This window comes from Sinocyclocheilus grahami, unplaced genomic scaffold, assembly GCF_001515645.1.
Source record: "Sinocyclocheilus grahami isolate Dianchi unplaced genomic scaffold, SAMN03320097.WGS_v1.1 scaffold420.1, whole genome shotgun sequence".
NCBI classification, from domain to species: domain Eukaryota; kingdom Metazoa; phylum Chordata; class Actinopteri; order Cypriniformes; family Cyprinidae; genus Sinocyclocheilus; species Sinocyclocheilus grahami.
In genome coordinates this window covers 382,264-398,619 of record NW_015505599.1, presented here as the reverse complement: position 1 = coordinate 398,619, position 16,356 = coordinate 382,264, and the positions used below count along the sequence as shown (strand labels likewise).

Sequence of the window (16,356 nt, the reverse complement as noted above, 5' to 3'; positions counted from 1 at the left end):
AACTACCTTGAAACAATGTGTATTGTGAAAAGCAATATACAAATAGACTTGACTGTGGTTTGAAACGTACTGTCAGCCTTGCAGGTGTCGTTCACTTTGATGAAGTTCTTGAAGCAGCTGCATTTGTGAGAGGCTTTAGTGTTGTTACAGATGTGAGAACAGATCCCGAACTGCTTGCACTCGTTCACATCTGTTGAGAGAGAAAAACGACAACGCAGACAGGCACAAAAACATTAGATGTATAAAGTGAATTTTACAATCATCTCTGCTGAGTGATGATATGATGGATTCATTCTTGTTTTACACTGCTGGACTGTACAAGAAATAGAGATTCTTTTTTAATTCTAATTTTATGTGGTTTTAGTTGATAAATTGAGCTGTGCTCCGTTTTTCTTTTCACCAATACTACGTCCAACAATAAATATATATGTGAATGAAGAGTTCAGATGCAAAAGCCTCTAAGTGCCATCTGAAATTTTCGTCTAAAATTATCATTTTTATCAGGTTCCTATATTTAGGTTCATTAATTTTACTCTGATGGCAATGTATAGGGGTCCTTTTCTATGCAACTAAAGTGAAATAACTGAACAAATATAGGAGCCTGTTAAAAATGCTCAATTTAGAAGAAAGTTTCAGGCGGCATTTAGAGGCTTTTGCATCTGAACTCTCTCTCTCTCTATATATATATATATATCCAAAAAATCTTTTTTTGTAACATTTAAAAAAGTTAAATTTTCATATATTCTAGATTCATTACATGTAAAGTAAAACATTTCAAAAGTTTTTTTGTTTTAATTTTGATGATTAGAGCTTACAGCTCATGAAAGTCAAAAATCCAGTATCTCAAAATATTAGAATATTTCTTAAGATCAATCAAAAAAAGGATTTGCAAAACAGAAAGGTTCAGTGTTCTTTGAAGTATGTTGATTTATGCATTAGCACCAACTCCAGCATCAGTGAGGTGTGGCATGGAAGCGATCAGCCTGTGGCACTGTTGAGGCACTATTGAGCTTCAGCTCGGATCCACTGTTTCTCATCTTTCTCTTGAAAATATCCCAGATTCCATATGGGGTTCAGGCCAGGCATGTTGGCTGGCCAATCAAGCACAGTGATATCATGGTCAGCAAACCACTTGGAAGTGATTTTGGCAGTGTGGGCAGGTGCTCAAGTCCTGCTGGTAAAGGAAATCAGCATCTCCATAAAGCTTGTCAGCAGATGGAAGCATAAAGTGCTCCAAAATCTCCTGGTAGACGGCTGCATTTACTTTGGACTTGATAAAACACAATGGAGCAACACCAGCAGACGTCACAGCTCCCCAAATCATCACTGACTTCACAAACTTCACACTGGACTTCAAGCAGCTTGGATTCTGTGCCTCTCCAGTCTTCCTCCAGACCTCGATTTCCAAATCAAATGCAAAATTTACTTTGATCTGAAAAGAGGACTTTGGAGGACTGAGCAACAGTCCAGTTCTTTTTCTCCTTAGCCCAGGTAAGATGCTTCTGACGTTGTTTCTGTTTCAGAAGTTTTCCTGAAGATGTCTGAGTTTGGTGACTCTTGATGCACTGACTCCAGCTTCAGTCCACTCCTTGTGATCTGACGTTGTTTCCATTTCAGAAGTGGCTTGGTAACCCTTTTCCTGAAGATGTCTGAGCGTGGTGACTCTTGATGCACTGACTCCAGCTTCAGTCCACTCCTTGTGACGCTCTACCAAGTGTTTGAATCGGCTTTGCTTGACAGTATTCTCAAGCTTGCGGTCATCCCTGTTACTTGTGCACCTTTTCCTACCCAATTTCTTCCTTCCAGTCAACTTTGCATTTAATATGCTTTGATACAGCACTCTGTGAACAGCCAGCTCTTTCAGTAATGACCTTCTGTGACTTACTCTCTTTGTGGAATATGTCAATGCTCGTCTTCTGAACCATTGCCAAGTCAGCAGTGTAGCGAATTTAACTCATGGGGAAATATGAATAAGAAATGTTTTTTACTTTACATGTAATGAATCTAGAATATATAGAAGTTTCACTTTTTGAAATAAGTTATAAAAAAATGAACTGATTGTTTGAGATGCACCTGAATAAATAAATAAATAAATAAATAAATATATATATATATATATATATATATATATATATATATTAACATAGATTTAAGTACATGAAAATTATGTTAAATGTTTAGTGTAATGGCACAGGCAAAAATGACACGCAAAAAAAACAAAAAACATGACATTTTAAATAAATCAGCCAAGAAAAGTTGCAATTACTCACGGCAGTTGAGTTCATCACTGTTGTCTCCGCAGTTGTCAACACCGTCACACTCTCATCTGTATTCATTCCAGCACAACCACAGCAATTACCGTGCGTGCGTGTGTGTGTGTGTGTGTAAAACACTTGGCAAAGCTTCTTCAGAAAGGCCTCCTTGAATACTAAAACCCTCTCCAGAGTCTGATCACTCTAATTAATACTGCAGGCACTGATTTATGGGTAACGCTGTTGTTTAAAGGAACAGTTCAACCTATCAAAATTCTATCATTATTTACTTACTCTCATACCTTTTTTAATCTGTACAGTGTTGAAATGTTTATTTTTCTCCTGCTCTTTCCAAAAACACAATAAAAGCAGTCCATACAACTTGAGCACTACATTTCACGTTGAAATGTAACCTCTTCACCTTGTGTTAGCTACACATACAGTGGGGCAAAAAAGTATTTAGTCAGCCACCAATTGTGCAAGTTCTCCCACTTAAAAAGATGAGAGAGGCCTGTAATTTTCATCATAGGTATACCTCAACTATGAGAGACAAAATGAGAAAAAAAATCCAGAAAATCACATTGTAGGATTTTTAAAGAATTAATTGGTAATACCAGTGTGAAAACCTTGTGAAGACTTACAGAAAACGTTTGACCTCTGTCATTGCCAAGAAAGGGTATATAACAAAGTATTGAGATGAAATTTTGTTATTGACCAAATACTTATTTTCCACCATAATTTGCAAATAAATTCTTTAAAAATCCTACAATGTGATTTTCTGGATTTTTTTTTTCTCATTTTGTCTCTCATAGTTGAGGTATACCTATGATGAAAATTACAGGCCTCTCTCATCTTTTTAAGTGGGAGAACTTGCACAATTGGTGGCTGACTAAATACTTTTTTTCCCCACTGTACATAGAATCTAGACAAGAACACAGGCTAAGATTAGTGAATAATGACGTTTGCTGTTTCTCACACAAAGCTCTTTTGTATGACTTTAGAAGATATGTAATATAGTGCAAAAATCGTATGGATTTTTTTTTTAATGGAGCTTGACAGATGTGGTCACTATAAGTTATCACTGCATAGAAAAGAGCTATAAGAAGATTCTTCAAAAATTTTCAAAAGCAGCATTCAGTACAGGTTAGAAACAAAGTTTAAGGAATAGTTCACCCAAAAATGGAAATTTGGAATGGGTGCCGTCAGAATGAGACTCCAAAAACAATAACCCACAAGTAATCCACACGAATCCAGTCTATCCATTAACATCTTGTGAAGCCAAAAGCTGCATGCTTGTAAGAAACAAATCCATCAAGACATTTTTAACTTCAAAATCACTGTCTCGCTAAAATACGAGTCTTCTATCCACAATATTGCTTTCTCCAGTGAACTATCATCTCATATACATCAGGAGAGAAATATGCACAGATCAAGCACTGTTTACAAATGAAAACAGCTCTAAACATATGTTAGTGAATTTGAAGGACAACAGGTGATGGACTTTTTCACTGGAGAAAGTGTTATTATGAATTAAGGTCTCGTGTTTTAGCCAAAATTTGTGCCTACATTTCTTAATGATGGATTTGTTTCTTACAAACATGCAGCTTTTCGCATTCTGACGGCACCCATTCACTGCAGAAGATCCACTGGTGAGCAAGTGATGTAATGTATTTCTCAAATAAGATGAAGAAACAAACACAACTACATCTTGTGTGACTTGAGGCTAAGAACATTTTCAGCAAATTCTCATTTTTGGGTGAAATATTCCTTTAATAAATGACAGTTTCGGTTCGAGCTGATTCTGTATGTAGCATGTTTTTGTGTGATTTTAACCTCCAGTGTCGCAGTTCTCCTCGTCGCTGCCATCCATGCAGTCGGCATCGGCGTCACACCTCCAGCGGAATGGGATGCAGTGACCGTTCTTACACTGAAACTGGTCATTATCACACTTCACATCACAGCCGTGCTGCAAAATACACACACATTACATACTGCAGTGAGTTTTTGCTATTCAGGAGGATCATCACTGATCAATTCTGCTGAAGGGTGTGTTTTCCTGAGGCAGGTGTGAATGAGTGGTTTTGTGACTTGCCTCATCAGACCAGTCAGCACAGTCATGATCTCCATCACACTTCCATCTGCCAGCAATACAGCGGCCGCTGGTGCAGGCAAACTCGCTCTCAGAGCACTGCCTGGGCACTGACACAGACACAAGACACACTTCTGTGAGATTTCAACAATATCTTACAAAGCAGTCAAGACAAATCCAGGTCACATTTCACTACATAGTCAAAAGAAAGAAATTATATTTATATTTAGCATGAAACAAAAACTGTTGTTAGGCTAAAGATTTTTTGACAAGCATGTTTTCATCCCAATTCTCATTCGTAGTACAAAAACAATGCTTATTCTCATTACAGCAATAAAAAATAAAATAAAAAAAGTTTTATTGAATTGCTGAGTATTTATACACAACTGTTCAACAGTTATGGGTCAACAAAGTTTTAAAATAAGTCTTTTATGCTCACCAAAGCTGCATTCATTAATTAAAAATACAGCGAGAAGCTCAACAGTAATATTGTAAAAACTTAAAAATAATTTTTCTACTGTAATATATTTTAAAATGTGTGAATTTTCAGCATCATTACTCCAGTGTCACATGATCCTTCAGAAATCATTCTAATAACAATTTGCTGCATTGTCTATAATTTATGCTCATTAAGTTCAAATGTATCACAGTAATAAGAATCGCTACGGATAATGGTAAAAACTACAAACAAACTCAAAAGTTAAAAGTCTGGAAAAATTACAATGAGACGTTTAGGAGGAAAACGTGCTTTGTCGTCATTAAAAATAATGACATTGTGCAAAAAATCCTAATGGTCCTAAAAACAAGCAGAATTTTCTAAAAACAAAAGGTAATTGTATGCCACATGTGAAATGTGGCATGAATTTTTTTTTCTTTCGTGACATTCACTCCGAAGGGTCTCATTAGATCACTTCAGCTGTAGAAGCAGGGTTTTTTTTTAGGTAATATGATTGTTAAGGGCACACATCTTAAACCAGAGGCACAAGGACAGATGGAGCTTTGGGTGTTTGGGAGCAGCAGGCAAAACAAAAATCAAATCCAAACAATAACTGCTCAAAAACTGCAGGAAAGGGCTTCACAGTGGCTAGCTGCTGAGTACTGGAAAAGGCTCGTTATTAATCATTGATTATATCTTCTTTAACCATTTACATGTACTGTAAATTGCTGTCTTCAGTTTTTCATGCATAGTGAAACAGAAAAGAACATTCAAGCCTCCCAGTGTCACCAGCGAGCAGCCACTGACGGAGAGGTTCAGGACTGAAGTGGACATTTGAAAATGGAAACCTACCTCTAACCCACATCAATGTGGCAGTGTGAAATGAAGAATAAACAAGATGTAGACACGTAAATGACTGGACGAAACAAAAACATGCACATGAAAAGGGAAAAGGGGAAAAAAAAAAGTCCTCTCGTTAATTAAAATGTGCTCATGAACAAATAAATGAGAATGACAACGATCAGGTTTTTCGGTTAATTTCGTGTCGCTGACTGCCACTTGTCTGAGAGCCTAACAGAACGTTCTGTTCCTGCTACCATTGCTGTGATGTAAGGTGAAGCATGTCTCTGGATGCGTGTGTGCCTGATGTTCATCCGGACCCGTGCAGTCTCAGCGCTCAGATGCAGCAGCAGGCGGTGGAAACCTACCACACTTATCCTCGTCCGAGTTGTCCCCGCAGTCGTTGTCATAGTCACACTGCCAGCGGCCGGGAACACAGCGGTTGTTTTTACAGCGGAACTGATATGGCTCACACGTCCTCTCATCTGCATATATAGCCACAACATTAGTGCTGTATAATTCTTAAGTGGCAGCATATAAATAATTAAATTAAAGGAACTTTAACATGTAAGTTAAGGCATCGCTAACCCAAAAATCACAAATCTTTCATAATTTGATGAAAATTGTCATCATGTCATTCCAGACCTAAAACAATTTGGTTAATCTTCAATAATCGAAATATTGAAAACATATTTTAATTCAGTCCCCCCCCATTGAGGTCCAGCTAACCAAATCTTAGAAGATCTAAAAAGGTAATAAAAGCGTTGCAAAACAGAAACATATTCAAATCTTTTGAAGAGATATGATTGCTGTATATGATGCACAGATTTAATTTAGGCTTGTCTGTATTAATATAATGTGCGTATTAAAATGAACACACATACTACTGTCATGCGAGCCTACTGTGCTGGAGCGAGGAGATGCGGAGACATAGGAGATTCCAATAAACAGAACTTTAATGAACAGAACACCAGAAAAGCACACGTAGCACTGGGGTAATACGAACAATTCCGGACAAGGGAAAACAGAACGGGCTAGAACTCAAATAGGGCCGATAACGAGGGGCAGACAGGTGAGGAGGATAACTAATAATGAGACACAGGGAGAAACTAATGAACTATGAGGACAGGAACAGGAAGAAAACCAAATAAGGGGATAATGTCACATAGGGAGCACGTGGGGGAAGAAAACACACAAGACATGGAACAGAGTCTGACAACTACAGTGCATGGAGCAAATCACATATAGTAAACGCAGAAGCATTTGTGTGCATCATACACTAGACTAGAACAAACCTCACTGGCTCTTGTGCATCACACTTGCATGTCTGAGCTCTCTGTATGTGTGTAAATATATAGTGAACAGATTTAATTTACGCTTTAAAGCAATTGTATCTCTTCACAAGAATGAATCCACTCGATTCATATGAATTTGTTTGTTTTACAAACCCTTTATAATCTTTTAAATTCTCTTAAGTTCTAACCCATCTAAGTTAAAAATGTCTTCATTTGTGTTTCAAAGGTGAATCAAAGTCTTATGGGTTTGGAACGATATGAATGTGAGTAAATGATGACAATTTTCATTTGCTTTTCAAAGGAACTTGTGCTGCATCAAAATACTGTGGGAGCACCTCTGGCTCTTGATTGAAGCATGTGTGAAATCAGTCCACGGGCAGGGTGATGTAGAAACCAGTGGCCGGATTCATGAAACATTCTTAAGAAGGCATTTCTTCTTAACTGCAATTTTCTTCTTTTTTAACTTAAGAAAAAAGTTAAGAATATTTTGTATTCCCAAAAATGTTTCTTAAGAATATTCTTATCTTTTTTCTTAAGATTGTTCTTAAGACAAAACTTGAGAAGAATTCAAATTCTTGAAAAGAATCTTCTTAAAAATCATCGTAAATAACTTCTTAAATTTAGGACAGCCCCAGACTTGTCTTAAACCCCAAACAGTAAGAATTATTTAATGAATTTATTGGGTTATTTCAAATAAATTGTTATATTTAAGCATTACAACAACACTAGCTACATATAATACATAGTAGGACTATTAATAGGGATGTGCACGAGTTTCCTGAAGTGACAGCGATGACTGATAATGTAAACAATGATCGGTCATGATTAGCCTATGTGTGACGCTACTTTTTTGCTGACTTCAAAACTCAGTAGCAACTCTAAAATGAGTCAGATAGGGAGCTTTAATTGAACGCTTTTAATTTTAGCTTATAAATACGACATAATCTTTGGCAGTATTCAGCGCACATGAATGCGCAGGACGTGTTTGCTGTAGCAGCGCGGACACACATACCGGAAGCGTTCACTCAGATGAGAGCGCAAAACACAGCACAAAAATGAATGAAACATGTCGCTGCAGCTTGAGACAGGCTATTTTAAAAGTAACTGTTCAAAAACACGGCGCATTAAAAACGTGAAGCTGAGTGCCAGTCAAACTCGCGATGAAAATAATGTGCGTACTTATTGAAGTTATTAGGGTAATTTGCAGGAAGCGCAAAAAGACAATAAAGTGTGAGTTCAGCAGTGCATCATGTATTCACTCAGATAACGACTGTTATTTTCTTTTAATTTGAGAACTTAAGAATTTTTCAAGAATTGCACTTAAGAACATTCTTACGAACTTCGTGGAATTTATTTAACTTAACTTATTTCTTAAGAAGATTTTCGTGAATCCGGCCCAGAGATGCTTAAAAGCGGAAACAAATAGCATTAGCTTCTCTGTCTTCAGCAAGCCTTCTGTTTATGTCAGTAGGAGTTTATGTTTGTTTATGTTTCTGTGCCAGTGCACAATCAATGTCAAAATAAGTAAAATATGGTGAGCAAAGAGTCTAAATAAGGCCTATAAATCTACATGATTGTGTGTTCCTCCCTGTCCGCGCTACATTACGGGTGGGAACACACACGGTTCCGGTCCCGCTGTAGTCGAGGCAGAGCAGCGATTGAGATTGTGGGACTCGCAAACTGATCTAGTGAGAGATGGGCTCTGCCTTATATAAAATAAACCATATTCAGCCCAGCTCTTCAGCCCTAATGTATCAGACTATACAAACATCAAGGGGTTGAATGAGCAGGGCTATGGGGCGATGCCTAAGGTGGAGCAGATGCTTGCGAGTGATCTGTCCCTTGATACAGCATCATCTCTTAAGTCTCCAACATTACCCACCAAGCCATGTAGAACAACTTCGGCTCTGGTGGGTAAGGTGGCAGGTCAAGCCAAGGGATGTCTGCAGGCATACCAGGCTGACCTGTAAAAAGACCTTGATGAGAGCGAGGGGGTAGGTACGGAAACAATCCAAGAACTGGACCAGGCCACTGATTTGTCTCTTCGGTCCAATAAGGAGACGGCTAGAGCCATCAGCCATTCTATGGAAGCCCTGGTGGCCATGGATGGGAAACTATGCACTTGTCTGACATCATAGAGAAGGACAAGTTTTTCCTCCTGGATGCTCCACATGCACCTTCTGGCCTGTTCAGTGCCGCTGTCACCTTAGTAGTCGACAAGTTGTAGGAGGTTAAATAGCAGGCAGCAGCATTCCAGTGCCACCTCCCTTGCCGACCTCAGGTTTTGGGGGCTGCTGGGAGGGAACAGCTCCTGGTATTGCACCACTCAGAAGCAGAGTGTTGCTTTCTGTGATGCCTCACCCACATGAAAGAGCTGGGGTTAAGCCTGCAGGCCAAGAAGAGTGTGCTTTCTCCAGTACAGAGGACCACTTATCTTGGCATGATATGGGATTTGATGATGATATAGGCACGTCTGTCTCCTGCTCATATCGATTCGATTCTTGTAGCCGTAAAAGGATTGAGGCTAGGCCAGTCACTCACTGTAAAACAGTTTTAGAGATTGTTGGGTCTGATGGTAGCATCATCCAATGTGATACCTTTTGGCCTGCTGTCCATGAGACCTTTGCAGTGGTGGCTCAGAACCAAGGGGTTTTCCCTGAGGGGCATCCCACTTCGCTTGATCAAGGTCACACACCCCTGTTAAAAAAAACAGCATATGCTGGTTAGGTATGTTTTGAAGCATGGCTGCTGGTTTGAGCTGGTTTAAGCTGGTCATGTGCTGGTCCTAAGCTGGTTGTGAGCAGGAGCTAGTTGCTTAGGACCAGCTTAGGACCAGCACATGACCAGCTAAGGCCCAGCTTAAACAAGCTCAAACCAGCAGCCATGCTTCAAAACATACCTAACCAGCATATGCTGTTTTTTCAACAGGGATAATGCCATGCATTCATGTGGAAGAAGCCTTGGTTCTTGTCCCAGGGTCCTTGTGTTGGGAGCTCCTTGTCATCGCGTAACTCTTACAACAGATGCATCCCTCACTGGTTGAGGAGCGATCACGAATTGTTTGCTCAGCTCAGGTCTGTGGGGAGACATCATCTCTCATGGCACATCAATTGCCTTGAGATGCTGGCTGTGTTCTGAGCATTGAAATACTTTCTCCCAGACCCGAGAGGCCATCATGTGCTTGTTCGTACAGACAACACATCTGTGGTCTCTTACAGCATCCATTTTGAAAGTTGCTCACCAGATCCTCCTGTAGGCTCAGGGAAAACTGGTCTCCCAAGGTGGTGGAGCAGATTTGGAGGGAGTTTGGCCAGGCAGAAGTGGACTTGTTTGCGTCAAGAAACGATACACTGGCTACGTTTACATGCAACCAAATAATCCATCAGTAATCGGATTGACGGCTCAATCGGACTGAAAACCTTCATGTAAACACCTTAATCGATCAGATTGAGCACAATCTGAATGAGATTTTGATCGGATTGAAAGAGGTGGTTTATTCCTTTTCTAAAACACTTGATCGGATTGAAAACCGAAACTGAAAGGACTGCGCATGCGCAATGACACAGAAATAGCATAATGACACATGACTCGCCGAACGAGCTGTTCTTTTTCCATTGATAAAGAGTTGTATAAATTAATGTCCTGTCATTATAAAACTCTCCTTTCACTCAGCGTTTGTGAAGTGGAGCAGGTCAACATCCCACCAGTCCTTTTTTCGGATTCTCATCCAGGGACGACTGGTTTTGGGCACAGTGTCGCACATTTTTACTGCGTGATAAATATAAGCAGCACGGCACAGTGGTTGATATGTAATATTTATCCAGAAATGGATACATATTAATTCCGCTGTTTAAAACAAATAAAGAAACCGTATAGGAGAGTGGTTATCATGTGCAAACAGGGGGAAACTCTATATTTGTACAGTGTGCGCATGTCCAAAAAAATTAATTCTAATTTGAAGCTTGTGACATATAAACACGCACATCAACCCGATCACTTTATTTAGCTTTCATGTAAACACTACATTCAGATTCATAAATTGAATTGAATTCAGTCTGATTGAAACAAAAATTGTGCATGTAAACAGCCAATGTCTGCTCTGGTTTTCCCTCACGTGAGCTTCTCTCGGACTGGATGCCATGGTACAGGCATTGCTGAGGCTGCGTCTGTATGCATTTCCCTCAATTGCTCTGCTGTCAGGTGTTCTGGAGAGAGCTCGCTGGGACAGGGTCCATCTGTTATTAGTAGCCTTGTTCTGGCCGGCTCGAGTATGGTTCTCAGACCAAGGCCCTCCTCGACGGCTTTCCATGGGAGGTTCCGGTCAGGTGGGACCTTTTGTCTTAGGCAGGGGGCTCAATCCTTCACCTTCACCTGGAGTTATGGACGCTATGGGTATGGCCACAGAGAGGGCACAACTTACAGATTCTGGTCTCTCAGCTGAGGTTGCTAAGAACATACTCCACTCCAGAGCTTCCTCCATGAGGAAACAGAATGCCTTGAAGTGGGCACTGTTCGTTTGGTGTGGAAATCGACAGCAGGACCCAGTTTACTGCCTGGTTGGTTCAGTGCTGGAGTGATTCACAACAAGGTTATCTCCCTCCAGCTTAAAGGTATACGTGGTGGCCAAAGCTGCTCACTAGAACCCCTTTGGGTGGTCAGTCATTGGGAAAAAAACCTGTTAGTGACCGTTGGTGCACTCAATGCAAAGTATGGTGGCTTCTAAACCCTTTCTTTCAGGGGTGTCCCTGCAGGACATTTGTGATGTGGCGGGCTGTTCTTCCTCACTCACATTCATCAGGTTCTATTATTTAGAACTGGGATCTCTGCCAAGCTTTTAAGTTATCCTCTCTTAGCTTTGCTCACCATGATTCATGGTAGACAGGTATTCGTCAGTATGGCGAAGCAGGTATTGTCTTTCCCACAGCGTTTCGAGTTCCCTTGAGAGGGAACGTCTCAGGTTATGTCTGTACTCATAGATCCCTGAAAGGGAACGAGACACTTCGTCTCCCTGCATCCCTGTGAGCAACCTGCTTCGACCTATCAGAAGCTAATGCTATTTGTTCCGGATGTGCTTTTAAGCTTCCTGGTTTCTACATCACCCTGCCCGTGATGTCTCACCACTCCATTGAACTGATTTAACACATGCTTCAAGACGCAATTACTTCCCCACAGCGTTTTGACGCGGCGTCTCGTTTCCTCTCAGGGAATCATGGTTACAGATGTAAACTGAGACATTCTTGATGAGCTATCCCTTTAAATTTGAATTCAAATTTAAATTTTTAATTAATGATACTACTCTAAAATATTACATTTGCTAGTCTTGTATATAAGCATATGAACGCACCACACTCCTCTTTGGGTTCATCTGAAGAATCACCACAGTCATCCTCTCCGTCGCACTTCCAGCGAGCTGGGATACAGCGACCGGAGTCTTTACAGAGGAACTCATCCACACCACATGTCATCTGAGCTACAGAAAGAGATATAAGAAAGAACTCAATGAATGATATTAATATGCGCTAATTGGTAGAAGTAATAATAATAATACGTTTATTTTATATAGCGCCTTTCTGCAACCTCAAGGTCGCTTTACAATATCAAAACAGATGAACATGACAGCAGACAGAAAAACAAAATACAGATAAACATGAAAACCATGGCATGAATCTGGAGATACACAGTGTTCAAATAATAGTATCAGCAGATATTAAGCAATTTTGAGAACATAACCATGCCTGTTTCTATCTATTAATAGGCATGGCAATGGATAATGTACAGTGAGTTTTGATTTAAAAATTTCATATAATGAGATTTTAATTAAAAACATTTCCACTTACTGCAGTTGGCGGGCTCGTCAGATCCATCAACGCAGTCATTATCACGGTCACACACCCACACACGTGGGATACAGTGCTTGGTTATGGCACACTGGAACTGGCTGGGTGCACACGTTACCTCCGCTACATACATACAAACAAACAAGTTATACTTTAATCATATTTTCAAAAGAAAAAAAAATATGTAATGTAAAAAATTTAATGTAAAGCCTAAACCAAACACACTAAACTAAAAAAAACAGTCATATGTATTTTATTGTTATACTTGTGTGTAAATACATTACATAAATTCAAAAGATTTGGGTCTGTAAGATTTTTTTATGTTTTTGAAAGAAGTCTCTTCTGCTCACAAAGGCTGCATTTATTTGATCAAAATACAATAAAATATAACATTATAATTTTAAATAACTGTTTTATGTTTTAATACATTTTAAAATGCAATTTATTCCTCTGATGGCAAAGATCCCTGTTTCCCTTTCGATACTTCACTTGTACTGCGTCTTGCTTAAAGAGGTCATATGATGCGATTTCAAGTTTTCCTTTCTCTTTGGAGTGTTACAAGCTGATTGTGCATAGATAAGATCCCTGAAGTTGCAAAGACTAAAGTCTCAAAACCAAAGAGACATTCTTTATCAAAGTTAAGACTCTGCCACGCCCCCCTAAAATGCCTCGTTCTAACACGCCCCCACATATCTACCTCACTATGTGGAAATATTAGCATAATGCCACCCAAATGTTCACGCAAAGAAAGAAGGCGTGGTTTCAGTAACCACAGTTAGTGTTGAAGCAGCCATGTCAGGGAGACGCTGTGTGTTTCTAGTATTTGCTATTGACTGTTCAAATGAGGAGTTTTGCGTATCGTGTGTGTGTGTGTGTGAGAGAGAGAGAGAGAGAGAGAGCGACAGAGAGAGAGAGAGAGAGAGAGGCAAGGCAAGGCAAGTTTATTTGTATAGCACATTTCATACACAATGGTAATTCAAAGTGCTTTACATAATTACATAAAAAAACAATCACAACAATAAAACAAGGAATTTAAAAACTTTGAAAATTATAAAAAAAAAATGATTTAAGAGGTTTAAAATGAATTTAAGAAAACGATTATACATATAATATAGTGCAATCAGTTCGGACATCGCACAGTGCTCATTCAATAAATGCACAGCTAAACAGATGAGTTTTGAGTCTGCATTTAAATGTGACTAATGTTTTAGCACATCTGATCTCTTCTGGAAGCTGATTCCAACTGCGGGTGGCATAATAACTAAAAGCACATTCCCCTTGTTTTGTGTGAACCCTTGGTATTTCTAACTGACTCGATCCTAATGATCTGAGTCGTCTGTTAGGTTTATATTCAGTGAGCATATCTGCTATATATTTAGGTCCTAGGCCATTGAGTGATTTATAAACGAGTAAAAGTACTTAAATCAATCCTAAATATAACTGGAAGCCAGTGTAAGGACCTGAGGACTGGTGTAATATGCTCAGATTTTCTGGTTCTAGTAAGAATTCTGGCAGCAGTGTTCTGGATGAGCTGCAGCTGTCTAATGGTCTTCTTGGGAAGGCCGGTGAGGAGACCATTACAATAGTCCACCCTGCTGGTGATAAAGGCATGAACAAGTTTCTCCAAGTCTTGACTGGAAACAAAACCTCTAATTCTTGCAATGTTTTTGAGATGATAGTATGCTGATTTAGTTACAGCTTTGACATGACTACTGAAACTAAGGTCTGTCTCCAGAATCACACCAAGATTCCTGACTTGATTTTTGTGTGTGGGTTCATGCACATGCTGAATCAGGTCAAAAGTATTTAAAACAGTTATTTTTCTTATGTTATATTAGTTATATATACAGTTATAATTTCTTTTGTAGTTTTGTTTTCTGCATTATCTATGTGAATATTAAAATCCCCTGCAATAGCAAAACAGTCAAACTCTGAGGAAATCATTGATAGCATTTCTGTGAACTCTTCAACAAAGGCTGGAGAGTATTTTGGAGGCCTGTAAATAATGATAAACAGAATGCGTGGAGCACCTTTCAACACAATCCCTAGATATTCAAAAGACAAGTACTGACCAAATGACACTTGCTTGCATTGATAGACATCTTTAAATAGAGCAGCTACACCTCCACCTCTCCTAACAGTCCTGCAAACACTCATGAAAGTGAAGTTAGGAGGGGCTGTTTCATTGAGGACCGTTGCACTGCAGCTGTCTTCTAGCCATGTTTCATTTAGAAACATAAAATCCAGGTTGTTTGTGGTTATTAAGTCATTGATTAGAAATGATTCATTTTTTAGTGAGCGAATGTTTAAAAATGCTAACTTGATGGCATTGCATTTTGTCTCAACAGCAATATTAGTTTGACACTGTGTCTGTCACGAGACTCTGTTCCCCTTTCAGGCTGTCTTTACATTTACGTTCCGGTCTGGTTCCCCTGCCGCCATCTGGCGACTTCAAAGAGCTTCTAAAAGAGCAGCGGCGTTGTTGCAAATGCCGCGCCGTTATTGCGGCTCGTGCCGGTCTCCCCTGCATGCCGATGACGGCCACAAGGAGTGCGTTTCCTGCTTGGGGAAACCCCATGCGGAAGCTGCGCTCACGGGAGCTATTTGCTCTCATTGCGAGAGTTTTAGTCTAGCCTCTCTCCGCTCACGGATCGCTTTCTTTTCAGAGAGCGACTCCGCCCCCCACACCCCGCACCCTCCCGTTTTCTTCCTCCCAGGGACCTGTGAGGAAAAAACAGTGGGGCAAAGGGGTCGAGCGATCGGCCACGAGCGAGCTCACGCCAGCCCAGATCCCGCGTGCCTCGCTCTCGCCGCAGAGAGAGTGTTCACCCATCCTTTTCTCCCGGTCTGATCAGCATCTCTCTGCTGATGCGAGCGACCTGATCTCATTCGGGGGAAGTGGAGACGAGCTGCTCGATGACAGCATGTCACTGGCAGCATCGGATGCAGAGGAGCTGTTGGGCTCGGAAAATGACCCCACCCCCTCGCCATCATCCGCGCCGCGCCGCTTCATTCTATGGCGGTCCTTCAGGTCTTCCAGGCCAAAATCCTCGCATCCGCCGAGTCTGGCCGGGACCCCGCTACCCTCAGGGAACTGAGGAGCGCGACGGACCTGGCTCTACGCGCCACCAAGCCCACTGCCCAGGCGATTAGGAGATCGATGGCCAGCCTTGTGGTGCTCGAGCGCCATTTATGGTTGACGCTGACGGAGATGAAGGACGCGGATCCACTTCCTCGATGCTCCTGTCTCCCCCAAGAGCCTTTTCGGCCCAGCGGTCGAAGGGTTTGCTGAATGCTTCACGAAGGCACAGAAATCGTCCCAGGCTATGCGACATTTACTGCCTAAGCGCTCCAGCTCCGCTGCCGTCTCAGCTCACCCAAAATCTCACCCGCCGACTCAGCAGCCTGCGAAACCAGCGCCTGCCACCCCTGCTGTTCAGCCCGCTAAAGCGCAGCAGACGTGGGGACGCTCTCGCTCGGCCAAACGCTACCCTCCTCCTAAGTGCCAGGGACCCCGACCCAAGATTGCGTTGGACCCAGCGCCTCGGGCGTCATCCTGATCCACGGGACAGGAAGAGGATGGGGTCAGATCTCGCCACGGCCGGAC

The 16,356-nt window shown here is 40.9% G+C and overlaps 1 protein-coding gene across 1 annotated transcript in view; it reads right to left on the bottom strand.

Moving 5' to 3' along the window:
- lrp1aa (low density lipoprotein receptor-related protein 1Aa) overlaps positions 1-16,356 on the bottom strand; it is a 177,019-nt gene that overhangs the window by 14,919 nt on the left and 145,744 nt on the right. The window contains exons 65-70 of the mRNA XM_016232869.1: positions 12,750-12,872; positions 12,257-12,382; positions 5,986-6,102; positions 4,345-4,451; positions 4,086-4,218; positions 96-190 (exon numbers count right to left, since the gene is read on the bottom strand). Coding sequence (XP_016088355.1) covers positions 96-190; positions 4,086-4,218; positions 4,345-4,451; positions 5,986-6,102; positions 12,257-12,382; positions 12,750-12,872 — 701 coding nt within the window. The remainder of the gene's footprint in view (positions 1-95; positions 191-4,085; positions 4,219-4,344; positions 4,452-5,985; positions 6,103-12,256; positions 12,383-12,749; positions 12,873-16,356) is intronic.